Source organism: Thermomyces dupontii (assembly GCF_041956625.1).
Source record: "Thermomyces dupontii strain NRRL 2155 unplaced genomic scaffold VTN31scaffold_3, whole genome shotgun sequence".
Lineage (NCBI taxonomy): Eukaryota > Fungi > Ascomycota > Eurotiomycetes > Eurotiales > Trichocomaceae > Thermomyces > Thermomyces dupontii.
In genome coordinates this window covers 420,456-444,865 of record NW_027192309.1, presented here as the reverse complement: position 1 = coordinate 444,865, position 24,410 = coordinate 420,456, and the positions used below count along the sequence as shown (strand labels likewise).

Sequence of the window (24,410 nt, the reverse complement as noted above, 5' to 3'; positions counted from 1 at the left end):
GACGCAAAAAAAGGTACCTCCTGTTAGGCTCAGTCTATTGTGCTCTGATCGCCTTTCCCCAGTCATAATGGATATCCATACATGTAAAGACTTCAGGGCAACTCGGTGGTGGCTCGCGTCACGCGTGTGATGAAATGAACTTCACGAGGAATCCTCATACGTCCAGATGGCGGGCCGGCTATGACTTCGACCTTGTTCAGGTCTACATCGACATACTTGGTTGGATAGTAATAGTCAGGATGACAGCAGTGGCCGAATGGTCCAGGCAATACTAGAGATGGAAGACTTTTGTGGTTGACTCGAGGGACTCGACGGGTGTATTGCTTGGCCTCTCTCCGTTTTTAATCGCATCATAGTATGGCTTGGACTTGTTGCTTTTTCTGTTCACGGTTCCGCTGGTTCCCTCATTCCTGTTGTTCTATCTTTCTCTCATCTCCTTGAGTTCTCGTTTCCACTCTTCGCGTTGCTCTTTGAGGTCGTAGTAGTAGTCGGCAGAGGAGTTAGTGTGAGATCTTTCGGACTTGGCATCTTCGTCTGGATCGATTTCGTCTTCGTTCTCGTCATCATAGTCGTCCTGCTTGCATGGTAATGAATCTTGGCCATGACTCAAAGCTCAATGGATGCTTACATCGTACTATTCATCAGAATTGGCACGCGTAGACGTCTTCGAAAGACTGGAACAATCGTCATCAAAGTCCCAGGGTTCGACGTCTCGTTCTTTCTCGCTTGTGAGTTGGATCAGCCGATAGTACCAGCCCGGGTAATCTTGTCTTTTGTCATTCATGGTGGGAGCAAGCAACGATGTTGGACCAAGAGGATTACCTACTGTAAACAGGACTATCCCGCTCCACTATCGAGACAACGAAAATACCACTTGTACGCGTTCTGTACGAGTACCGACTACGGAGTACAGTACTATGTACTATTACTCGTACCTCTAGGTACCTATCTACGAGTAGTACCTGGGAAAGGTACTCCTTACTCGTACTATGTACTCCGTATTATTAGCTTGGATGCAGTAAGCTCACAGGAAATGCCAAGCCTCAGGTGACAAAAGCCAACGAGTTGGAACCCGATAGGGTGGTAACTCCTAGCTGGAGCCGTTCAACCAATCAGCAAACTGGATCCTGCTGTTCTTTCAGAAGCTACTCGTACTCCGTAAGTACCTCCACGAGTCCAGGTAGGTTACTCCATAAGTTAGGCTACCCGAATTTGGTTAGATTAAAACAGTTCACAATGGAGCTTGACCTATCCAACAAGCAAACAAGGCTACCCTTTGACAATGGAGCTTCCCGCAGGAGATAAATCAGAGATCTTCAGAACTTCAGGTCTGAGTTCGGACTGGACTACTTACAGTTCTCAGCTCAATAGTACAGTTCACTGGAAGCAATAGCCTATTGCCCCCGAACTCAGGTTTCTCAGCTTCCCCATCATGGGTCGAGTCTGTGCTTCTTGCCATCGCGACCTCCCTCAGTCGTCGTACACTGCCGACCAATACGCCAAGGGTCCTGGTGTGTCGCGATGTGCAGCCTGCGTCCATGGCTACCATCACGACACCCCAACCGCGAGGGTGTCTGACAGCGGCAGATACAACAGTTCCAGCAATGCTACGTTTAAAAATGATGCATTGAACTACCCCTTTGCAGAGGGCGCTTTCCGCTGGGTAGCTAAGGGGGTATACACAAACGGTTCTCGGCGCGGTCAAGAATGCGTCGCCAAGTTTTTCAAGACGGGCGCTGTCTTCTCGGACGACTATTTCACCCTTGATATCAAGGCCATCGACAAGGCTCTGGAGATCGTCAACAGATTCAATCAGTTTAGAATCGTCGACAAACCCATCAAAATCAATGTGGCTGAAGTATGGCAGTTCAAAGATAACGCCGGTCAATGGGCTGGGCAGCGACATCTTCTCGAACCATTTTTCTACAACTACCAGAAGTTCAATAGCAACAGCGGATGGAACGACGATTCGGACGATTGGGGAGAGGTCATGCAAGCTCTGAGCCATTTTAGCTACCACATCACCGGCGGCAACTATGTCCTGTGCGATCTCCAGGGCAGCGTCTATCGGCGCGCGGTCGTTCTGTCAGACCCCGTCATCCTCTCTCGGAACCGTGAGTTTGGCGTCACCGATCTGGGCGCCGATGGGATCAGCTCCTTCTTCAGCCAGCACGAATGCAATGACTATTGTCGCCCGAACTGGACGCAACCGGCTGATCCCAGACAGTATTTCCGTCCCGGTCCAGGTACGACGATGATTCGTCACACGATTCCTACGCGGCACTCCCGTCCTGCTGCAACGGGGTGGTATTGACAATTGTGCTTGGTGAAGCAAGTTTCGGGATACCTGTGTTGACTTGCCTTTGCTGTCTTTGTTGTTATTCTGCTCAAGCTTCGTTTTCAAGGCCAGATTCTCGGTCGCTCTGGACCCATATTCCCCACAATGTCTTTTTTATCATGTGCTGTTATTGTCGATTCTGGTGAGTACATGGCAGAGCTCCTCGCGCACTAATAGAGGGATGTCTCTCCAACTCACAGGGAATCTAGCATCAACCGATGTGACAACTGTGATCAAGTAATGTATACAAGTGCATTCTTTCCAGGTCTCACATTGGCGAACACCCCAACGGATTGTAATCCACCAATTCTGCAGTTGTCAAAGACGAGGTGAGTCACCCTAGCTTGCTCGCGTCATTCAACCCGTGCGAAGAAAAAAAAAATTAATACACATGCCTCCGACGAGACTCGAACTCGTGGCCTGCGGATTGCAGTCCTCGTTCTCGAGAACCTCATGATATGAGACCGCCGTCATAACCACCTAGACCACAGAGGCTTGCATAGGATTGTCTTGGCATAATATCGAATCACGTGACAGTGTTCGGCGACGTCTCCACTGATGACCTTTCCCTTCATTCTTCGCCGGGACGCCATTTGAGAATGAGGATGGTCTGTTGTGGAAATTGCCTGCAATATTAGGTATAATACCAAACTCCCAAAGAATGAACCCCAATCAATAACCAGCGCTCCTTTATCACTCCGTTTACGGCCGATAATACAATGGCTTTCACACGGTCGCCTCTCTTCACGGCGTCCCGCCTGCAAACAGCAACGTATCTACTTGCTGTGTGCCCGTTCTCCATTGCATTCTTGGTTTTTCTCAACTCCTCAATGTCTTTTGTAGTGACATCTTTGATTGGTCTTGAGCATGGTGAAGGCGATGCCGTTGGATCACTTGGATTTGCCGACGAGTTGCTAGCTCTGGTGGCGTGTCCTCTATGGGGGCTTTTGTCTGATAAAATTGGTGTTCGATATGTAAGTGCAAATGCATGACCATTCAACGGCCATCCGTGGTGCTGATCACATGAATCAGGTCAGCACGGCCGGGTATGCGATTATCGCACTGGCATTGATCGTATTTGTCCAGGCGACAAATGTCTACCCGCAGCTCCTCCTAGGTCGATTACTGTTCAGTCTAGGCGGTTCTGCCGCTGCGACAATGGTGACGGCGATATTACCAGCGATAACTGGAGGCAATGGACTTTTGCAAGGACGGGGTCAATCATTGCCTACACCTGCATGGCGAGACTCGTTGTCGTCGGAAGCGATGGTTACCCCGGCGCGCTCTGAACGTCGGCAGCCAGCTGAGAGTGGCATTGGATCTCCGTCACCGTCAAGATTAGCGGGATTTGTCGGTCTGTGTACTGGAAGTGGTGCATTGATTGCTCTGGCAATATTCCTACCGCTTCCAGCACGATTCGAAAACGTGGGCTTCTCTGCGGCCCAGGCAATCCGAAATGCTTTCTATTGTGTTGCAGCTGTCGCACTGGTCATAGCTCTGTGGTGCTTCTTCGGCTTGAAAGGTCTCTCCGGAGAGGGTGCCAAGGGCCTACGCTCATTGTGGACGTCCCCCACCCGATCGAGTGGAAACAAAGTACGCTCATTTATTGTGACTTGCGGTGCTCATTTCATCAGGGCATTGCGACTCTGTTTTAAGAACCCTGACATCAGCCTCGGGTACATTGGCGGCTTTGTGGCTCGCGCATCATCGGTGGGAATCTCTCTTTTCGTCCCTCTGTTTATAAATCGCTACTACCGCGACTCGGATCTCTGCAAGCAGACCGGGACGAATTCACTTCAATCACAAGGCCTGAGTGACATCAAGAAGTCGTGTCCGGAAGCTTACATTGCCGCCTCGATTCTGACTGGCGTGTCGCAGCTGGTGGCATTAATCACCGCACCGGCTTTTGGATATCTCTCTGACAAATCCAGACGGCTGAATGTCCCTCTACTCTTTGCTGCACTCGTGGGCATCGTGGCCTATGTCAGTTTTCCGCAACTGCCGAGCCATGGGCTCGGCGGATCAGGAGGGTCGAGTGTCATTGTTCTTGTGACGATGGGCCTGATTGGCATCAGTCAAATCGGCGCTATTGTTTGCAGCCTGGGTGTTCTCAGCAACGCCGTGCTGAACATCAAAGCTCTACCGAGGCCCGTGTCGGGTGATGTAACCGATCGAAGCCGGCCCAACATATCGGACGAACACGAGCCACTTCTCAATAAACCCGCCGGAGCTGATGATGAGCAGGATTTGCTTCACGTCAAGGGATCTATCGCAGGGATTTACTCGTTATACGGAGGAGCAGGCATTTTGATTCTGACAAAGCTTGGTGGATTATTGTTTGATAAAGTGTCCTCTGGTGCCCCATTTTACATCATGGCTGGTTTCAATGGCGTTCTATTGGTTGCAGGCGTTGGATGTGGACTGTGGAGGTATCATTACCTGAGGAAGGCAACTCAGTCATAGAGGATTTGTCTGGACTTGGGCTCTTGAAGAGATCGAATTGCTTCCATTCCATCAAGGTTCTTGGCAGCAGGTTCAGCTCACTATGATCCTCTGCCGATGCTCTGCAAGCTGCATATAGCGACCAGTTCCAAAGAAGGGACATCTAGCACCAGCACTCTGCCTTGCTGTCCATTGCATTTTTGCAAAAGATGAGGCTCAAGACGGACTCTGGGTGCAACCTCGGAACAACAGAGTTCAGACTTGTATATGGCATGCAGGTTCTTTTGGGATTTGTTTTTTTTTTTTTTTTTTTTTTTTTTTTTTTTTTTTGCTGTTTTCTTTCTTGGATAGCACTAGTTCTGACGGTTTGCTGTAAGGGATACAAGCAGCGCGCGCTTGATTGTGCTGGATGGACATATGTTTGAGGGTGTCAGGATATGGTATGGCGTGTTGGATTCGGATTGAGGGTCTGTACAGTGTTGTGGAGGATGGGTCATGTTTGGTGTGAAGCCACCAGCTTGCTTCGTATCTCCTTGCCCCAGGTCTTGCTGTTTGTTCGCGAGCACATGTACTCGATATTCTTGAACACGCCAATCATGGTCCGGGCGAAGAGAAACTCGTCTTCATTGTACATGGTGACTGCAATGAAGAGCTCGGTGTGCCGGGGCCTGGCAAAGAGTTTCTGGCGCAGTGTGAAGCGCTCGTTGTAGAAATCTGCCGGATCACATGTCGCTGCGGAATACCGCATATGGGTGAATTCATCACGACCCGGCGGCTCTACGTGCGGCACCTGATTCAACAACTTGGGCGGAATGGGGCAATCTAGGACCAAGTTGCCGTCAAACAGCGGCACCTCCTTCACGGTTTTCCATCGACGGATAGGCGGGGGACTCGGGTCGGGAGCCGGCGTCGGATGGTCATGGTATTCCTGCTGCGGCTGGGAATAGTCGGCCTGACTGTAAGGCGACGGTGCATAGGGAGATTCCGGCTGGACGATCGGCACCCGGTCATCATACGGGCTCGAGTTTGTTCGCTGCGGAAAAGAAACTACCCTGCCTACATCGGAGCACGAACCGGAGGCATCCTGCAGGGCGCAGCCCGCCATGATGTTGGCAATGGTTTAAAAAAATGCACGCGATGACACGTTGCATGTTCTCGACATCTTTCAGCCTCACCTGCTCGAGGAAGCCTCATGATCTCATCACATTTCTCGCCCTACCTACCCAAACAGGAAAGAGTGGATTCCATGCTTAGTCATACATAAATTCCAGAACCCACGTGACTCGGATTTTTGAATTTTACAGGGAGAGCGGTCGAGCCCGGACCCTTGAGTCTTTGATCCCGGTCTCACCCGGAAGTTGGAAACTTGAGAGTTTGCACTGTCTGTCCCCATTTCAAACATCCCCCAAACCACCAAATCAAACCAAGCAAACATCACACACCATCATCCATCACACCGCATCGCATCGCGCGGGACTTTGAACGTGTCTGAAGCGGGGATCACGTTGTTGATTTTCTCTTTTTTTTTAGATTGTTTCTATTTGTTGTTTTCTTGTTCTGTGTGGGTGGCGATTTGTGTTTTCTTTGCTTTTTACCCCCCTGGAAAAGAGAGAGAGAGAGAGAAGAGAGGGTGATTGCGCGCGCCGACGTATCTTGTTATTGAATTGTCAAAACAAGCGGTGATTAGGAGGGGTTTCCTTCGTCAGACGCAGTCTTCACAGTTGAAGAAAAAGTTTCAAATTTGTCTCAATCATTCCCTTTTTTATTTCCCCCTGGCTGATTCCCCTACGTTTACGTGGCGCGCTGTGTGCGCTGAACCCCCTAAGAGGTGTGAAGGGAGGTGCCGTGTCCCCAATCACCAAAAGTCCCACCGTGTGTTTGCCCTGTTTCAACCGACCCGGGAGTCCTTTATCTGAACTGCGCGACGTTATTTCTTTGCCCGGATTCAGCATGGCTTCCCCATCTACTCCTCAAGCCCATCGACCATCTACTTCCAACGAGTCACAACAACCCCCAGCCCATCATGCCCACATTGATCAAAACAACGTGCCAATCGGAACCAGCAGCTATCAAGCCAATGATAACCAGTTGGCCGGACTCGTAGAGGCCGCAACGGCTGCCGCCGGCCAGGATGTCGCGGATTGGGCGGCTGCCGCGGCAGCGGCCGCAGCAGCCGGCCATCATCAACTGGATGGGTATGATGCGGATATCCATCTGAGCGACGATACTTTTGTGGATGGCGAGCTCGGAAATGTCGGTTCGGGGCGTCCGGTGCGAGGGCACAGCCAAGGTGCTCAAATAGGCCTGTCGCGTGCGGTGTCCAAGAAGAGAAAGCGCGGGGAAGAAGCTCTCGATCCGGCCTTGACCGGGGCTGGAGCGGGCGCTGGAGCTGTCAGCGGCAACGGGGGTGGCTCCAGAAACCAGCAACAGCCAATGGATGGCAGCAATCTCGACTTCCGCGGGCTTATCCCTCAACAGTCAGCCAGCGAGGCGCGAGCAGCTGGAGTGCACTCCGCGGCCGCCTTGTTCCGGCAGCCTTCAAGCAATAAAAAGCACACCCGGCCCCCAATTTCGCGGCTGTTTGCGTCCCTCGAGCTGTCTCCGGAGAATTTCCTCCATCTCCAAGCCGCGGCGAAGAGCTATATGCTGGATGAGAACCACCCGGAGAGACGAGACTGCGTCGGTCAGCGCGGTCGAGGCGACAGCGAGATGGTCAAGTTGCGACTGTACAACTGCGTCAAACATTTCCTCGAAGTCGAAGGGTACGGGGAGAGGTTTTTTGGTGAGCACGTAGTCAACGAGGGCATGCCGCCGCGACAACATGTCTGGCCCCGGGACCAGCACAAGATCATCTCGCTCGTCATCCCCTTGCTTCGACGCATGGTCACCAACGAGCGACAACGACAGTATGCGATTGAAACGCGCAAAGGCGGCAAGGAGGAGCGCCGACGGCGGAAGACCGACGAGGATCTTCGCGCGTCGCAGTCGAGCGCTCCATCACCGAGTCACAAGCAGGATCAAGACTCGGCCTCCAATCGGGGAACAACGCCGCAGTCGCGGTACCCGCCGCCGCTGCCTATGCCGCCGATGGTGACCGAGTCGAAGTCGGAGATGGGGCTGGGATTGACGGATATGGTACTGGAGGGGTATCCGCTCGAGTGGGATGCGGTGTCCAGGGCGTACAGCGTGTACAATCAAGACTTCCAGCTGGACAATCTTTGGAGCATTTCGGGCCTGGAACAACCTAATTGGTGGGGCCTTTTCGCGGCCGTGGACAGCCACTATCAGGTGTTTCATCAGGGGAATCCGGATGAGTGCAAGCGGGAATGCGAGGACGATTATGTGAACCATCTCGTTGGGTCGGAGAACGTTGCGCAGCTCGGATGGAGGATCGGAAGCAGCGACAACCCGGCGGCGCGGAATGAATTGTAGGCTACCTTCCCTCCGCGGTAGATTGGCTGTATTCGGCTAACGGCGTGAACAGTGCCAGCAGCATCACTCGGGACGTCAGCCGCATCATCAAGACCAACCTTGCTGCCAAGCGCAATGGGCAGAGCGACACGGAGCAGTCGACTGTCTCCACTCCGCAGCAAACCGTGCGACGGCAGAATAACCACCATCACGACACAACCCCGATCACGCTCCGCATTAACGTGGTTCAGGATGGCAAGCGTGTGGTGCCGAAATTGGATGTGCGAGCGGAGCAATGTCCGGACCTCGGTACTATGCGACAGCTCATCCTGTCGCGGTTCGGCCACCAGCTGCCCGTGTCGGCGTTGAACGAACACAGCGAGGTCGATCCCCCGCGATGGACGGTCAAGGTGTGGCTTCCCGAGGGTCTGACGACGGTGAACAACGACGGCGAGTGGACGATTGCGCAACTGTCCGCGGGGACGGTGGACTGGATGGACGGGGATCTCAAGGTGCTGGTGGACTTGGGAGCGGCAATGCCCTCGGTCAGTGGGGGTTAGCGGAGGTGCAATAAGCGTCGTGTCATGGCCGCGATTTGACTGCCATGTCTATGTTCTTGTACGATGTTTTTGTTCGTGTCCATGCCTTGTGTTTTGTCACTTTGTCCATGGTGCGGCCATTTGCTTCTTGTAGATACCTCTTCATCCTTCCAATTTTCAATCCATTATCCAAACCCGACATCCTGGCACTTTCAGCAGCAAGTCTTCTATGCATGTCACCATGTTCATTCTCATCGTTATTCCTCGGTTCATTCATTCTTCAGTCTACAAATTTTCCTCGAGGGACCATCATCTCGCGATATGGATTCCGAAGGCCAACGGAAACCAATTTCCGTAGTGCCATCCCCCGTCCAGCTTCTCCAGGTTTTCTCCAGACCACGAGCCGCTGTGGGTATGGGGAAATTACATGCGTTGGTCTAAGCTTACTTTTATCATTCTGGATGTCAACAATCGATATGATTATCAGATAAATCCTGTGTCTTGCTTTGAATCGATGTTCTGCAGTCGTTGTGTTACTGAATCCGGTGTTCTCTCGGGATTTCTCGGCATTCCTCGCACACCGAAATCACGTGACGCACAGAGACACTGTTAGTAGTCTCTTAACTAAATTTATGAAAATTCACGTGATTTGCATCTTCTCAACTCCTCAATGTCTTTTGTAGTGACATCTTTGATTGGTCTTGAGCATGGTGAAGGCGATGCCGTTGGATCACTTGGATTTGCCGACGAGTTGCTAGCTCTGGTGGCGTGTCCTCTATGGGGGCTTTTGTCTGATAAAATTGGTGTTCGATATGTAAGTGCAAATGCATGACCATTCAACGGCCATCCGTGGTGCTGATCACATGAATCAGGTCAGCACGGCCGGGTATGCGATTATCGCACTGGCATTGATCGTATTTGTCCAGGCGACAAATGTCTACCCGCAGCTCCTCCTAGGTCGATTACTGTTCAGTCTAGGCGGTTCTGCCGCTGCGACAATGGTGACGGCGATATTACCAGCGATAACTGGAGGCAATGGACTTTTGCAAGGACGGGGTCAATCATTGCCTACACCTGCATGGCGAGACTCGTTGTCGTCGGAAGCGATGGTTACCCCGGCGCGCTCTGAACGTCGGCAGCCAGCTGAGAGTGGCATTGGATCTCCGTCACCGTCAAGATTAGCGGGATGCCCTCGTAAGGCCCTTCGTTGTGATTACTGACTAGCGGGATTCGATTCCAGTCCCAAACAGTGGTCGACGCATACAAGAAGTCGCTAAAGAAATATCCGAATCAAAAAGTCATGTGCGGGTTCTCGCGACGATTTGACGCGTCATATCGCGACGCTCATCGACGCATGACCAACGGTGATATCGGTGTCCCATCGGTCTTCCGATCGCAGACTTGCGATAAACTGGACCCCTCGGGTTTCTTTGTCGCGTATGCCGAATTCAGCGGTGGGATTTTCGTGGACTGCTCGATCCATGATATCGATCTCGCGCTGTGGTTCTTTGGGGAGGATATTGCCGTGAAGAGTGTCTACGCTGTGGGGATCACGGCGGTACAGCCTGACCTGCGGAAGCATAATGATCAGAGCGCAAATGTCACCGGTGCGGCGCTTGAGACGTCTGCTATCACTGGAGCAGATGGGTGCTTGGTACTAGCATTTAGTTGGCAAAAGGGAATCATCGAGGAGGAACTGGTTGCTGCTGTGATTGGTACAGTGAGAAAGGAGCTGGCTGCATTTGGAGAGAAGCAGTGATGTGTTCATACTAGATAGGTTGATGCACAGGTACATGTACTAGATAGTGATACAGTAATGTTTAATCAATACCTACTCGTTGTATCATACTCAAGCTGATCGATGTTCCTCTTACACTGATGCTCAAAGGCATGTCCCATCAAGCCAGAAGAGATTCTCTGCTCAAGCAACCTGATCAGATCCTTCCTAGACACGTACGGAATGGATGTACGGACTACAGGGACCATTCGTTGTCATGATCATGGTGATTTGGTTGAAGAATTAGTTTCCCAGTCCTTGCCCTCTGTTGTCAATCACTGCAAGCATTAGGTAGTAGGTAGTATGTTTGCACTGCCTGCCTGGATTTGTCAATGACCTGGGCTAAAAATATATGAAGCAGACGATCAGACAAACCTCAAGAGTCTTGAACTTCAGCATGCGATGGGAGTCAAGTTCAAAAACCTGGCCTGAACCGGCTCCGTCTCAGAGCCCTGTCACAAGTCACCAGCATATCACCCAGCTCGCAAGTCACGTGAAACAGTACTCAATATGGAGTAGTACTCGTACTCCGTACTCCGTACCCTAAACCTAATCAAGAAATAGTGAGTCATCATTCTCCGCTGAGTCGCTGACGTAAGGCAGTTCGGAGTTGGTTAGCTGTCCATAACACTGGCCACTCCATAAAGAGATCGATTCGACACTACAGGTGTGGGCTCTCCGTTGCGTGAGAGTGAAAGATGTCTTGTGGATCTCCGGCATCGTTTATTGTTTCGCATTTACAAATCCCGAGCTGTTTCGAACTATCCAGCGACGAACAACGCCGCCTTTTTGGCAAGACGAACGATTGGTCTTGCGACCAGAGTTTGCACCGCCGCCAGGTAGTGATATCCGTGACCAGATTGAAGCACAGGTGTACCTGCAAGGTCAAGGCGAAGAATCTGAATCGGAGGATGAGCCGAGCTCCGGAGACGACGATGACCAGAAGCCGTTGGCAACCCGTTTTTCTGAATTCAAGGAAATGATTCAGGAGGCGCTGGCCCTTGCAGACGACCAGTTCGAGAAAGGAAGCGAGAAGTTTGTGGAGAAGTTCATGCTCTCTGGCGAACCGTATCGTGTACTGCTCGAGGAGGTTAAGAGCCGCCAGCGCAAACGGAATGGCCTAAAAACTTGGGGTAGATATCGGCATCCTGCGACGATGTACCTTAAATAGGCTGGCCAATTTTGGTGAGGCGGTTGATCGAATATGATGGGTGGTTAATCTCTGGAAACCAAGAATAAAAATTTTCGTTCCGAGTTGCAATCAACTGGCTTATTGATTCTTATCACGCTAGTATAGTTTCGGTTAGGCTGATGTAGTTTCTCATGATCACGTGAATTTTCATAAATTTAGTTAAGAGGAATAAGCACACTTAGACACTGTCGCACTGACCCAAATCACCCGATTAACTACAACTGGATTTGCCGATTTGCCCCAGCTTGGCTAGCCGAGCTGGCCCCCTCCCAATTACTTACGCGTGTTCCTCGAAGATGTCCTTTTAGGGTTTAACCTATTCTGGTGGGAGTTGTGAGGGCGGGCCAAGACCGGCTGTGGCTCTGGGATCCAACCAGAGCCGACGGCTTTAAAGAAAAAAAGCAACGAGCGACTTGGAAGCCACGCAAAAAGCCGACGAACTCAACTCGCCCGCTATTAAGCCCGAACAAACCGGCTACTTACGAGTATGTATGAAGCCCGCGGCGAAATTCTTTCGATGCAACCGTGGCGTGCCTGTCCCCTCATTTTCAGTCAAGTCATCCATCCTGCAGAATCCCACGATTCGGCCCATTGCCGAGTCGTCTCGCTCGGGACGGCAGTGGAGAGCAGCCCCCACTTGTCAAGGGTACGAGTATGTATTGGAGAAAGCTTGGAATTGCCTGGATGGGAATTGCGAACCAAGGCTTTTGACCAGAACGTCGGCTTCCAGATGATTCCACCCTCATTGTACGAGGATTATTTAGGTGCTTTAATATACGAGAAGATAGGAGAACGAGAGAAAGAGAAAAATTTCTTTTTTTTTTCTTCCCTCCCCAGTATTTATTCAACCTCACTCTTCCCCCTTTGCACCTGTCCGCACAGACAAGCGCGATTCTTCTTCCCAAACTGCCATCAAGTGTGACTTTAGTTAGTTCCTGATTCCCCTAGATTGTGAATCCCTCCCTGCTCGCCCATCATGGCGTCTCCTCCAAGTCCAGATGTCATCGAGCACCATACCAAGGAAGAAGGCGCATTGTCTGCGCAGGACCGGTCCGACACCTTGGACGACCTCATTGCCAATGCCAAAGCCGCCACAGAGAAGGAGCAGAAGATGAGCCTGTGGCAGGGTATCAAGTTGTATCCAAAGGCCGTCGCTTGGAGCGTGCTCATCTCCACCTGTATTGTCATGGAAGGCTATGATATCTGTCTGGTCGGCAACTTCTATGGCTTCCCGCAGTGGAATCGTAAATACGGCGAGCAATTGCCGGATGGAACCTATCAAGTGCCCGCGAGGGTGAGTACAGATGTCCATGTCAATGGGAACCGCGGGACGGTAGGCTAACGCGTAGGGGGGCGTTGTTTAGTGGCAATCGGCGCTGAATAACGGTGCAGTCGTCGGGGAGATCATTGGTCTGATGATCAATGGTTGGGCGTCGGAGCGCTTCGGTTATCGTTACACGATCATGGTCTGCCTGATCTGCTTGACCGGGTTCATCGCCATCTTCTTCACCGCGCAGAATGTGCAGGCCCTGCTGGCGGCCGAAATCCTGTGCGGTGTCCCGTGGGGTGTCTTCCAGACTCTGACCATCACCTATGCGTCGGAAGTGTGCCCGGTCGCGCTCCGCAACTACCTGACCTGCTACGTCAACTTCTGCTGGGGTCTCGGCCAGCTGATCGGCATTGGCGTGATCAAGTCGATGCTGAACCGCGACGACGAGTGGGCGTACCGGATCCCGTACGGCCTGCAGTGGATGTGGCCTCTGCCGATCTTCATCGGCGTGCTGTTTGCGCCCGAGTCCCCCTGGTGGCTGGTGCGCAAGGGCCGCATTGAGGAAGCGAAGAAGGCCCTGCTGCGGCTGACCAGTCTGAACCGGGAGACCGACTTCAATGCCGACGAGACGATTGCCATGATGGTCCACACCACCGCGCTGGAGAAGAAGATCACGAGCGGCGCCAGCTACTGGGACTGCTTCAAGGGCACCGATCTGCGCCGCACCGAGATCGTCTGCATGGTCTGGGCCATCCAGAACCTCAGTGGCAATTCCTTCTCCAACTACTCGACCTACTTCCTGCAGCAGGCCGGTCTGAATGAGCATGACTCGTACTCGTTCGCCATGGGTCAGTATGCGATGAACATGGTCGGCGTCTTTGGTGCCTGGGGCCTGATGAGTCTGGGCATCGGTCGGCGCACTCTGTACCTGCTCGGCCTGTGCGGCCTGTTTACCATGTTGCTCATCATGGGTTTCCTGGGCCTGGTCCCCGAGTCGCAGCGCGAGAAGGGTGCCATCGCCACGGGCAGTCTCATGCTGGCCTGGGCCATGTTCTACCAGCTCTCCGTCGGCACCGTCTGCTACTCGCTCGTCTCGGAGCTCTCCACCCGCCGCCTGCAGATCAAGACCGTCGTGCTCGGCCGCAACCTGTACAACATCGTCGGTATCGTCACCGGTGTCCTGACCCCGTACATGCTCAACCCCGGTGCTTGGGATTGGAGCAACTTTGCCGGTTTCTTCTGGGCCGGCATGTGCTTCCTCTGCACCGTCTACACCTACTTCCGTGTGCCGGAGCCGCGCGGTCGTTCATTCGCTGAGCTCGATATGCTGTTCGAAAAGGGTGTCAGCGCTCGGAAGTTCGAGTCCACCAAGGTTGAAGTCTTCGAGGAAGAAGTCGACAAGAGCGTGGCTGTCGGCTACAGGGAAGCAGTGCAGTGATCTCTGACATGATGGCATTCATGATGCTACGAATTGTATGTAAATCACAGTCAATGTAAATACTATGTATTTATATAAACTAGTCTCCGAAACACGGAGCTACATTCGGCGTAAGCGAGGGCATTGACCGAGGGGCTGCAAGGCATTCAATCCTTGTCGATTCCTCGGCTTCGTAGCCTCGAAGGAGAGGAGAGGTTGTCGGCGTCGATCGTTGATTGGTTCGGACGGGGAACTTACCTAACCAAGTTAGGCAATTCACTTGTATTTGCAATACCGTAATGACAGAAAACTTCATTTTTCGCATAGAATCTCGTCGAAACTTCCCAATAAAGTAAATACATGACTGAAAATACAATGCAAGTTTTCAAGTACGATACATGGTGGCATGATCGTGATTGCATGATCATGATCATGCATGTAAAACTAAAGGAACCTTTTCCATACATAGCCCCTCCATAAACATCGAGAAGCTTCCAAACCCCCTTTGCACGCCTTGTCCAGTCGGTTGACCTGAAACAAGAAGCGTGATGCTTTCCCTTGCCTCCTCGGTAGGGCGTCTTCTTTGCAAGACAAATGCCATCGCCACCAGAGGCGAAATATCTGAAGGTCAACAGAATTCTGGTGTTGAAGGATGTCTACTTTGCCCCCTAAGGTCGGATGGGACCTTATTAGTGTGTCCTCGCTCCTAAAGCAGCGCTCTTCACTGATTGCACATCCGCGGAATGCCTCTGCAGGGTGCAAGGTCGAGGGCGAATTGTGGGTATTACTGCATAGTGCATATCAGACTTCCGAGGATCTTTGGATCCTGCGCTGCCACGTGAGCCGGAAAGAGTTGCCGAACCACAAGGTCCATCCGGCTGGGAACTCGGCGTCCGTCGACAGATTTTGAGCAAGACTCATCGATGGAAATGGATGTCGACAACCCATCTGCGCCAAGCGAGGCACAACGCGCGGTGCCAGCCTCTGAAGCTCGTGATCGACGAAGCCGACGAGTCGAGCGGTACACAACGGCCGCCACTAACCTCGATGCATCACGGAGAGGCTGACGCCCAAGTTGAGGTCTTGTGCGCACGGTTAGGACATCCGAACCTGAAGAGCTCGAGGATGGTCCCCCCAAGGCTCCAACAGGCAGGCACTCCGTACCGGCAAATGACCAGCTCGAAGCTGCAGGCAATGCCGCAGTGCCCTGCTTGTACACCTAAAGGCCCACAACTACAGTCAACGAGAATCTTTGAGCAGATCATTCTGATAGATTCTGGCAAGGATGGCTCCAAATACATCATCACTTTCACCGATGACTATTCGCGAGGCTCATGGCCGTATCCATGGCCAGAAAATTAGAAGCTCTTGAGAAGTTTAAGCTTTTCAAATCCTGTGTCGATCGGCAATTTAGTACATAGGACGCTCCTGTCCGATACAAAGCTACCTCTCTCCTGGTGGACCGAAATCTCGGACACGGTTCCCTACTTGAAACTACGTGTTACAGCTGCGATTTCCCATAAGAAGACGCCGTACGAAACCTCTACGGCTCTCCGCCTGACATCAGGCATCTACGCCGAATTGGTTCGCGAGCATGGGTTCTAGTTCCGTAGGAGCAGCGTGACAAATCGGGACCAAAATCGTCAGAATGCAGGCTTTTCGGGTACTCCGAACCCAATCAATACAGAATTTATGGGATTTATTCGGAAGGAGTCATTCTCTTTCGTGATGTGGAGTTCAACGAACGTACGGCTGCCGATTTTCGAAACCGACGACCACCACTCGACAACCGAAAACAGCGGCAGTTCTTCAGGAGGAATGCCTGGCAATGACCGATCCTCTCCGCTGTCCGAGCCGCCTTCAGAGCCCATGAATCCAACTGTCAGTGACGCTCAAAACACAGAGGAACTGGGCTACGTGTGGCCTTCTTGGTACTCAGTTCAGCGTCCAAGCCTTCTTACTTCCTGGATGTGGTGGAGGATTCCTTCAATTCACCGCTGGATGTGCACCAGTGGCATTTTCCTACCGCTCTTTCACTCATTCTTCTTCCATTGCTATAATCATTCCCACGTCTACGCTAGCCGATTTGACTACACTGGACGAAGACGTCGGAGGCTCGAGACAGCGTCTGAACCGGCTGGCTGTCCACGCCGCCAGGTCCATGGGAACTTCCGAGGTCGAATCCGCATACAGGTCTCCCCATACATAGTACACTGTAAAACTGCAGAGCCTCTGCGAAAAAAGCAGAAATGCTCATCTGATAAGTTAGGCCTACTTGTAGACTCTGATCGCATACGGTGTACGGAAAACAAACACGGAGCCATCGACGGCACACAAAGAGCGCAAAGCAGAATAAGATCATAAAGGAAGCAAGTGAAAGTCGTGGGTGGGTTTGTGGAAGAGTTTGAATGTCGCCCATCACCCACACACGGAGAGGGGCCTCGCGTACTACCTGCCTACTAATGGTCTCTCTTAGATTTGGCCAAACCTGAGGGGCAATTCATGGTGATGTTCGTTGATTTTCAAATGGATCGATCCAGTGCATCACAACGTGGTTCTGGCCGAGGGGTTTGCGAACCCTCGCCCACACCCTCCTTGGTCCAGAATACGTGACACAATTCGGGCTGATCCTCCCAGCAATTGGGGCAGTGGCGTAGTTGGGAGCGCGTCAGACTGAAGTTATTCAAACTCGGTCACTTTGGTCCCCCTTCATGAGGGAGCAGAGAATCTGAAGGTCACCGGTTCGATCCCGGTCTACCCCAATACGTTAAATTTTTTTTTTCCTTCTTTTTCGCGCACGTAAAAAGGCAAGTCAGGCAAGGGGGTTGCCTTCATCTATTATTTCACCAAGCCATTTGATTCATGGTTAACTGGAGAAACATGTAATGTCTAGAAAAGTAATCATTCGCTACGGAGTTACATCTAATCAAATCAATTGCGTCGCGAATCAACAAGCAGAACGCTTTTACACTTCCAAGCGCAACTTCTCCAACTCGCGGATCTGCTCCTCGATCAAAGCCGCTTCCACCTCGGCATCCCGCAGCTTCTTATTCTCCGTCTCCTGCACCTCCGGCCGCACTTTCTCTTTCCAGCCGGGGGCGTTGACGATGGCCTTTTGCCGGCGCACCGTCTCCTGGGCCTTGGCGAGGCGGTCCTTGGCCTTTTCTTCTTGCTCGAGGGCAACCTCCTTGGTGACCTTGAGGTAGACGGCCGCGGCGGCGCCCACGGGCGAGACGACGGTGCCGGGGGGCCGCGTCTTGTTCTCCGGGCCCTGCACGCTGATGTTGCCCACGTACTTGCCGCTGAGGGACTTGATCGCCGTGAGTTCTTCGGAGATGGTCGCGTGGCTGGTCGCGTCGTGCGCCTGCACGATGATGTCCCCCTTGGTCTTGATCTCGTACTGCGAGAGGATCGACCGTATGGCCTTGGACGTGTCCAGCACCAGCTCGTATGCCGTCTCCGCGGCGGGGTCCTCGAATTCGGCCCGGTACTCCGGGTAGGCAGCCGTCATGATCGACTCGTTGGTGTCACCCGGTCGCCGCGGCAGCCGCTGCCAGAGCTCCTCCGTGATGAACGGCATGATCGGGTGGATCATCGCCAGCGCCCCCTCCAGCGCCGTGTACAGCGTCTGCTTCGCACTCTCCTGCACCTCTGCGGGCACGTCCGGCGTGAGAAGCGACTTGGAGTTCTCGATGAACACGTCGCACAGTTGCGAGTACCAGTACTGGTAGATCGTCGACGCGGCCACCGCGAACTCTCGCTCCTCCAGCGCCTCATTGGCGACCTTGGCCGCCGTGTTGAACTTGTGCAGGATCCATCGCTCCGCTAGCGTCTCACGGCCCGTCTTCTTGGGCTCGGCCAGTGGCTGGAAGTTGTCGCCCAGTTTGCCCAGAACGTACTTGGTGGCCTGGTAGATCTTGTTGCAGAACCGACGATAGCCATGAATCACGAGCACGTCAAAGTTGATATCACCGCCTGTTTGCATTAGATCTTTGCGTCAGAGCCGCATCCATTGAAGGAAGAGAGTTGAAACTCACCGCCAGTGGTGTATTGCACCAGAGAGAAACGAAGCGCATCTGCGCCGCACTCCGGAATGCCCTTGGGGAAAGCCTTCTTCTGGTACTTTGTAGCAGTAGCAATTTCATTCTCGGCAAGGTTGCCGGCCAGGAGCTTGTCGTGGAGCGCCTGAAGCGAAATGCCCTCCATGACATCCAGAGGATCAATGACATTGCCCAGCGACTTGGACATCTTCCGACCCTCCGAGTCCCGGATCAACGAATGGCAGTACACCTCCTTGAAGGGGACCTTTCCGGTCAACTTCAGGCCAAGCATGATCATTCGTGCAACCCAGAAGAACAGGATATCCCACCCGGTCTCCAAAACCGTCGTGGGATACAGCTTCTCCAGATCGGCAGTCTGCTTGGGCCAGCCCAGCGTCGCAAAAGGCCAGAGACCAGAAGAGAACCATGTATCAAGCACGTCGGGATCGCGCCGGAGGGTGAACTTCTGGCCCGGGAACTTGGCCTCAGCCTTGCGGCGCGCTTCCTCCTCTGTGCGACCAGTCACCCACAGATTGCCGTCGGCGTCGTCGCCCTTCTGGCCTTCGATCTCGACAAAATAGGCGGGAGCCTGGTGACCCCACCACAGCTGCCGCGACAGACACCAGTCGCCAATGTTGCGAAGCCAGCGGAAGTAGCTCTTCTCAGCCGATTCCGGACGGATGATGATCTCTCCGTTCTCGACCGCTTTGATGGCGGGCTCGGCCAACGAGTCCATCTTCATCCACCATTGCGGCTTGAGAATCGGCTCGATGATGTCGTTGGACTTGGCGCAACGAGGGATCTTCATCGGGTTGTTCTCCCATTTGACATACAGGCCTTTCTCCTTCAGCGCCTCGATGACCTTGTACCGGGCATCAAATCGCTTCATGCCAGCGAATGGACCCGCCTTTTCGTTGAAAGTACCGTCGTCGTTCATAATCGAAATGAATTCAAGATTGTGCTTTTGGCCGCGGGAAAAGTCGTTGAAGTCGTGCGCTGGCGTGACTTTGACCGCTCCAGTACCGAACTCGGGATCGACACTATCGTCGGCCACAATGGGCAGCAAGCGGTCCACAAACGGATGCTTGGCCTTCTTGCCGATCAGGTGCTGGTAGCGCTTGTCATCCGGGTGCACTGCGATACCGCTGTCGCCCAGCATCGTCTCCGGACGGGTGGTGGCAATCTCAATTCGTCCCTCACCCCCTTCAATCTCATAGTAGAAGTGAGTGAGCACGCCGAATTCAACCTTCCTGTCGTAACCTGGCACCTCCAACAACGTGCGCCCCTCCACCTCCTTGTTCTCCACCTCGAGATTTGACAACGACGTGTTCAGCGCAACGCACCAGTTGACCAATCGGTTCGCCCGGTAGATAATGCCCTCCTCATGCAGCCGAACGAACGTCTCCGTGACAGCGGCGGAGAAGTTCGGGTCCATGGTGAAAGCCTCGCGACTCCAGTCGAAAGAACCGCCCATCCGTCGAAGTGCATTCGTGATGTTCGCGTGGTACTTATCCTTCCAGTCCCACACCTTTTTTGTGAACTCCTGTCGTCCCAGATCATGCCGAGTTTTCTTCTCTGTGCGCCACAACATCTTCTCCACAACGCTCTGTGTGGAAATTCCGGCATGGTCCGTTCCGGGCAGCCAGAGAGTCGTCTTGCCCTTCATTCGCTGCCAGCGAATCAAGGTATCCTGCAGTGCCTCCATGAGAGCGTGACCCATGTGCAACGATCCAGTAACGTTGGGCGGCGGGCAGGACATGACGAACACGCCCTTGGGGCTGACATTCCCATTCTCATCAAACTTGGGCTTGAAGAGGCCACGCTGCTCCCACCACTCGTATCGGCCCTCCTCGATGGTCTTGGGATCGTAGGCATCTGTCGTCTTCTCCTTCTCGACCTTTGGCTTCTTGTCCGCCTTTGGCTGCGCCGGCTTCGCGGCTGCGGCCTTTGCTTGCTTCTCGGCGAACTTCTTGGCCTTTTCGGCCTTGCGGCGCTCCCGTTCCACTGCAACAACATCAGCCCATCTGCCTGGTGCCTGCACTCTCGCACACGGATTTCCCGACATACGTTCTTTCTCCGTCTTCACCTTCGCAGGAGGCGCGGCGCCATCGTTCGCACCCTCAGCCTGGCCGGCGGGATTAGTTTGCGCGTTCGCATCCGCGGCAGGCGGCACGTCAGTCTGGGAAGCGCTCTGCTGGCCCACTGATATCCATGACATCAGCCCCAAGAAACCTCCAAACTAGACGACATTCTTCTGGAATTGCGATCGCGCGATCTCGACGAAGTATAACTCACGGGAATATTGGGCCGCCGCAGAAGTTTGCGACATTCTGAAAGAGTATGCGAACGGAGACGCGATTCTCCAAGGCGCTCGACGCGCCACAAGACTCCGGATGAGTATTTTGGACAACGGGAAACGGAATATCGCGAAGTCAGCGAGTGATCGCTGGAGAACGGAGAAGTAAGCGAGCGTTTTGCCAGAGATTTTTTTTTTTTTTTTCGGACCGGAGTGACTCATGGGTCGTCCCGCCGCGGGGCTCCAGAACGGCCATTGGGCGGCGCAATGGGGGAACCAGGGGGCTAGACGGGGCTCAGTACTTACATGAAAGAGCAGCAAAACAACGGACTGAAATTCGGTCCCTCTCTGGCCGTTGTTGATATTGAATTCCTCGAGTTGCTTCAGCCAGAAGGAGCAGAAAAATCGGAAAAAGGTTCAGGATCACGTGCTTATTCATCCTTATCGATAAGCATCCATTATCGATAAGAACTGACCTGGCGAAATGATCACCTTTGACTCTTTGAAGGCATGGAGTTGACAAGATGGACAATTCTACTGGAAGGAAGTGCAATGTGTAGTACTGTTTTTTTACTTATGAAGAGGGCCATCAGAATCCTGAACACTCATGCGCCAACTCTCTCATGGACCACAAATCATTGCAAGGTTGACAACAGGTAAAAGAAACTATCAAGACACCAAACACCTGCGCCGCGAATATGCTTTGCAGAGAAGAAATGTTAAGCCAGATGACTCCCTAATGCGGTCCAGTAATGCAAAGAACGCGGATCACAGCTGAATGGGGATGAGGAAGTCGGCATGAACAGACGGGGATAGGAATGGCAGAAAGAGCGCGATAGCCTCGGACAACTCGCAGTTGCATAACAACTCGAGCAAAAGGAGCGGAGTGTCCCGGAATCGTCGCTGACGTCCAGCATCCAGAACTCCCATAAGTTTGGCATCGCGTTACTTGATGTGGCAGAGCCGCCACGCCATGACGGCCTGCTTTGGGGTGAAGGCCGAGTATATTCCGTGATCGGAATTAAGAGCCGCTGCTGGTATGGTTCTGATTCTGGGCAGCTTGTTCGGCCCGGATGGGAGCGAAGTACGGGTGTGCCATTGCTTCCCGAGCAGTGAGACGTTCCTGGAATTTGTCAGTCGGTGGTGTATCCTCGATATGTATTTCTCTGATCTGATGCAACATACCGCATGGTCATATCGAAGCAGTTTGTCAAGGAAGTCGAGTGCTTCCGGGCTGATAAAGCGCTGGTTCTCTGCATTGACGAATGTGTGCCATGGTTTCTTCGGGTACCGCGCCAAGAGATCGTCATACTGCGAGTCCAACTCGATATCGTACTTGTCCAGGTATTCGAAAAGCTCATCGGTACCAAGAACCTTGGCGATTTTGACAAGCTGGTCGGTGTTGCTGTTTCCATGGAAAAAAGGCTCTTTCCGGAAAATCATCGAGGCAAACATGGCTCCCAACGACCACATGTCAAGCGAGTAATCATATTCCTGGTAATCAACCAGAAGCTCGGGGCCCTTGAAGTAGCGAGACGCAACGCGGACATTGTATTCGGTGCCCTTGTGGTAGAACTCCGCGAGACCCCAGTCAATTAACCGAAGCTGGCCGGCAGTGTTAGTATATACCGTCCTCGATCACGAACGGCGTCCACCAACCTTTCGCTTCTCGTGATCAATCATGACGTTATGCGGCTTGACATCACGGTGCATAATGCCCTTACTGTGGCAGAAGTCAAGCGCCTTGAGCAGCTCGTACATGTAGTAGCGGACATCATAATCCTGAAACCGAGGATACAGGGTCCGGAAGTCGGTATTGTTGATGCTCTCAAATATGAGGCTGGGCGTCTTGCTCTGGCTATCCCGGACCACATCCAACAGGGCGATGACATTGGGCCCTCCAGCGAGATTCTGGAGGATTTTGATCTCACGCTTGATCTTCTTCTTCTTGACTGGCTTCAACACCTTAATGACGCATTTCTGGTTGTTGACAACGTTGATGCCCTCGAACACCTCCGAGTATTTTCCGCGGCCTAGGTTGTGAATGAATGAGTTTAGTGGACTGATTTGGCGACTTGCAGCTGCTTGGCAGATACTTACCGATCTTGCGAATAACCTCATAGTTTTCGAGGCATCCCCACTGGATCTGAACGCTGTCATAATCCCAGTAGGACCTGGGCATATGGGCATTGACGTCGGCATATACTCGCGCCATTTTGAGGTTGACTCTGGCAGAGATCGGCCCTGGTAAGTCAAATGCACTAGAGCGGGGTCAGAACAAAAAGACTGCAATGGCGAAGACAAGCAAGGCTAGAGCACGGAGCAAGGACGCGATAACACACACCAAGAAAGATCAACACACAGGACCCGTGGCACTAGCTACACACAGATCGCTAACGTCAACGAGATAACCGGCGGGTTGGTTGAGAGCACGGGAGCTGTGGTGGCGAGGAACTGATTCTGTCACGTGACCGATAGCGTGACTATTTCTCTGATTGGGGAGCTGCAAGGCGGTGAGAATGTGCGCGATACTGCCGGAGATTTTGGGTTTATTTGCTCGGGTCAAGCTGAATAGAAGGCTCCTCGTGCGTTTCTCACACGGCAGCTGTGGTCAGGATTGCCAAGATGTTTTACGATCTGAATGTGCCATACGCGGCAGATGACGCCGAAATGGCAAGTACTCTAAACTTTCTGGCTGAACGTACGAGGGCATCCACGTCTCCGGTGTTGACACGATTCGGCGCTGACAGGGATCTCAGTGGGCTACACGACCGTGGCGCTCTCTCAGACGGTGACGGGCAAGCTGCCAGCAAATATTGCGCCCCCAAAGTTCCCTGCGAACCCCCCAAAATCGCTGACGTTGTTGAATCGTCTAAATATTGTACTTTCGGATCCCGCGCAAAACAGCCGACTTACTACACTTACGCAATTGTATTCAATTATAGCGCTACGCCCAACGAACGAAAAAGCTCTCCTCAATGCCTGTACGAGCTTGGATTGCGATATCATATCAATTGATCTCTCTGTTCGCCAACCATACCACTTCAAGATGAAGACTGTCGCAGCTGCAATTGCTCGGGGAATTCGGTTTGAGATATGTTACAGCCCTGGGGTAACCGGGAGCGGTTTAGATGCACGAAGGAATCTAATTGCGAATGCCATGGCGCTGATTCGAGCGACGAGGGGACGGGGCATCATCATCTCCAGTGAAGCGAAAAGAACGCTTGGCGTCCGGGCTCCCATGGATGTGGTCAACCTAGCCTGTGTCTGGGGACTATCACAGGAACGTGGGAAGGAAGCCGTCTGCGAAGAAGCTCGAAAGGTGGTTGCTTTGGCCAAGCTTAAACGCACCAGTTGGCGCGGCGTCGTTGATGTGATCGATGGTGGGGAGAGCTCGAATCAGGACAAAGAGAAGGACAAGTCTGGGAACAATGGCGATAATCTGAAAAGGAAAACGCCTTCAGACTCGGCGCCAGAGCATGAAAAGCCACTTTCGAAACGAGAAATGAAGCGCAGGGCCAAAAAAGCACGTCTAGAAGCGAGCGCAACTGCGTCATGACAGCCATGCATAGCATGGTTGACGACTCGCTCAGTTGCAAGGTTGGCAAAGGCCGTCAAGTTTTCGTTGTTCTCTCGAGCTTACCGTTCATTCTGGATCATGGCTGGTCCTTTGACATGGAATTTTTCT

At 52.8% G+C, this 24,410-nt stretch overlaps 11 protein-coding genes and 2 non-coding genes across 13 annotated transcripts; 9 read left to right on the top strand and 4 right to left on the bottom strand.

The window, feature by feature from the left end:
- Nucleotides 1-429: 429 nt before the first annotated feature.
- On the bottom strand, nucleotides 430-690 carry VTN31DRAFT_3605 (uncharacterized protein; the record flags this gene model as incomplete). Its single annotated transcript, XM_069403903.1, has 2 exons — nucleotides 430-577; nucleotides 629-690. The coding sequence occupies 2 exons, from the start codon at nucleotides 688-690 to the stop codon at nucleotides 430-432; spliced, it is 210 nt and encodes a 69-aa protein (XP_069260930.1).
- A 742-nt stretch (nucleotides 691-1,432) lies between these two features.
- VTN31DRAFT_3604 (uncharacterized protein) lies at nucleotides 1,433-2,314 on the top strand (the record flags this gene model as incomplete). The annotated part of the gene is made up of 1 exon (XM_069403902.1): nucleotides 1,433-2,314. The coding sequence occupies one exon, from the start codon at nucleotides 1,433-1,435 to the stop codon at nucleotides 2,312-2,314; it is 882 nt and encodes a 293-aa protein (XP_069260929.1).
- A 416-nt stretch (nucleotides 2,315-2,730) lies between these two features.
- Nucleotides 2,731-2,833, bottom strand: VTN31DRAFT_t43. The gene has a single exon. It is a non-coding gene; the product is annotated as a tRNA-Met (tRNA).
- Nucleotides 2,834-3,168: 335 nt separating this feature from the next.
- Nucleotides 3,169-4,801, top strand: VTN31DRAFT_3603 (uncharacterized protein; the record flags this gene model as incomplete). Its single annotated transcript, XM_069403901.1, has 2 exons — nucleotides 3,169-3,312; nucleotides 3,371-4,801. 2 exons carry the CDS (start codon nucleotides 3,169-3,171, stop codon nucleotides 4,799-4,801), a joined length of 1,575 nt encoding a protein of 524 aa, XP_069260928.1.
- Nucleotides 4,802-6,730: 1,929 nt separating this feature from the next.
- VTN31DRAFT_3602 (uncharacterized protein) lies at nucleotides 6,731-8,212 on the top strand (the record flags this gene model as incomplete). Its single annotated transcript, XM_069403900.1, has 1 exon — nucleotides 6,731-8,212. One exon carries the CDS (start codon nucleotides 6,731-6,733, stop codon nucleotides 8,210-8,212), a length of 1,482 nt encoding a protein of 493 aa, XP_069260927.1.
- Nucleotides 8,213-9,400: 1,188 nt separating this feature from the next.
- Nucleotides 9,401-11,678, top strand: VTN31DRAFT_3601 (uncharacterized protein; the record flags this gene model as incomplete). The annotated part of the gene is made up of 4 exons (XM_069403899.1): nucleotides 9,401-9,544; nucleotides 9,603-9,924; nucleotides 9,981-10,445; nucleotides 11,329-11,678. 4 exons carry the CDS (start codon nucleotides 9,401-9,403, stop codon nucleotides 11,676-11,678), a joined length of 1,281 nt encoding a protein of 426 aa, XP_069260926.1.
- Nucleotides 11,679-12,216: 538 nt separating this feature from the next.
- VTN31DRAFT_3600 (uncharacterized protein) lies at nucleotides 12,217-12,631 on the top strand (the record flags this gene model as incomplete). Its single annotated transcript, XM_069403898.1, has 3 exons — nucleotides 12,217-12,345; nucleotides 12,403-12,463; nucleotides 12,537-12,631. 3 exons carry the CDS (start codon nucleotides 12,217-12,219, stop codon nucleotides 12,629-12,631), a joined length of 285 nt encoding a protein of 94 aa, XP_069260925.1.
- Nucleotides 12,632-12,675: 44 nt separating this feature from the next.
- On the top strand, nucleotides 12,676-14,407 carry VTN31DRAFT_3599 (uncharacterized protein; the record flags this gene model as incomplete). The annotated part of the gene is made up of 2 exons (XM_069403895.1): nucleotides 12,676-12,993; nucleotides 13,064-14,407. 2 exons carry the CDS (start codon nucleotides 12,676-12,678, stop codon nucleotides 14,405-14,407), a joined length of 1,662 nt encoding a protein of 553 aa, XP_069260924.1.
- A 1,671-nt stretch (nucleotides 14,408-16,078) lies between these two features.
- Nucleotides 16,079-16,750, top strand: VTN31DRAFT_3598 (uncharacterized protein; the record flags this gene model as incomplete). The annotated part of the gene is made up of 1 exon (XM_069403894.1): nucleotides 16,079-16,750. One exon carries the CDS (start codon nucleotides 16,079-16,081, stop codon nucleotides 16,748-16,750), a length of 672 nt encoding a protein of 223 aa, XP_069260923.1.
- Nucleotides 16,751-17,028: 278 nt separating this feature from the next.
- On the top strand, nucleotides 17,029-17,148 carry VTN31DRAFT_t50. Its single transcript has one exon. It is a non-coding gene; the product is annotated as a tRNA-Phe (tRNA).
- Nucleotides 17,149-17,351: 203 nt separating this feature from the next.
- On the bottom strand, nucleotides 17,352-20,755 carry VTN31DRAFT_3597 (uncharacterized protein; the record flags this gene model as incomplete). Its single annotated transcript, XM_069403893.1, has 4 exons — nucleotides 17,352-18,361; nucleotides 18,424-20,430; nucleotides 20,494-20,628; nucleotides 20,722-20,755. 4 exons carry the CDS (start codon nucleotides 20,753-20,755, stop codon nucleotides 17,352-17,354), a joined length of 3,186 nt encoding a protein of 1,061 aa, XP_069260922.1.
- A 988-nt stretch (nucleotides 20,756-21,743) lies between these two features.
- Nucleotides 21,744-22,937, bottom strand: VTN31DRAFT_3596 (uncharacterized protein; the record flags this gene model as incomplete). The annotated part of the gene is made up of 4 exons (XM_069403892.1): nucleotides 21,744-21,845; nucleotides 21,908-22,327; nucleotides 22,382-22,755; nucleotides 22,823-22,937. 4 exons carry the CDS (start codon nucleotides 22,935-22,937, stop codon nucleotides 21,744-21,746), a joined length of 1,011 nt encoding a protein of 336 aa, XP_069260921.1.
- A 410-nt stretch (nucleotides 22,938-23,347) lies between these two features.
- Nucleotides 23,348-24,281, top strand: VTN31DRAFT_3595 (uncharacterized protein; the record flags this gene model as incomplete). Its single annotated transcript, XM_069403891.1, has 2 exons — nucleotides 23,348-23,423; nucleotides 23,482-24,281. The coding sequence occupies 2 exons, from the start codon at nucleotides 23,348-23,350 to the stop codon at nucleotides 24,279-24,281; spliced, it is 876 nt and encodes a 291-aa protein (XP_069260920.1).
- Between the last annotated feature and the right edge of the window lie 129 nt (nucleotides 24,282-24,410).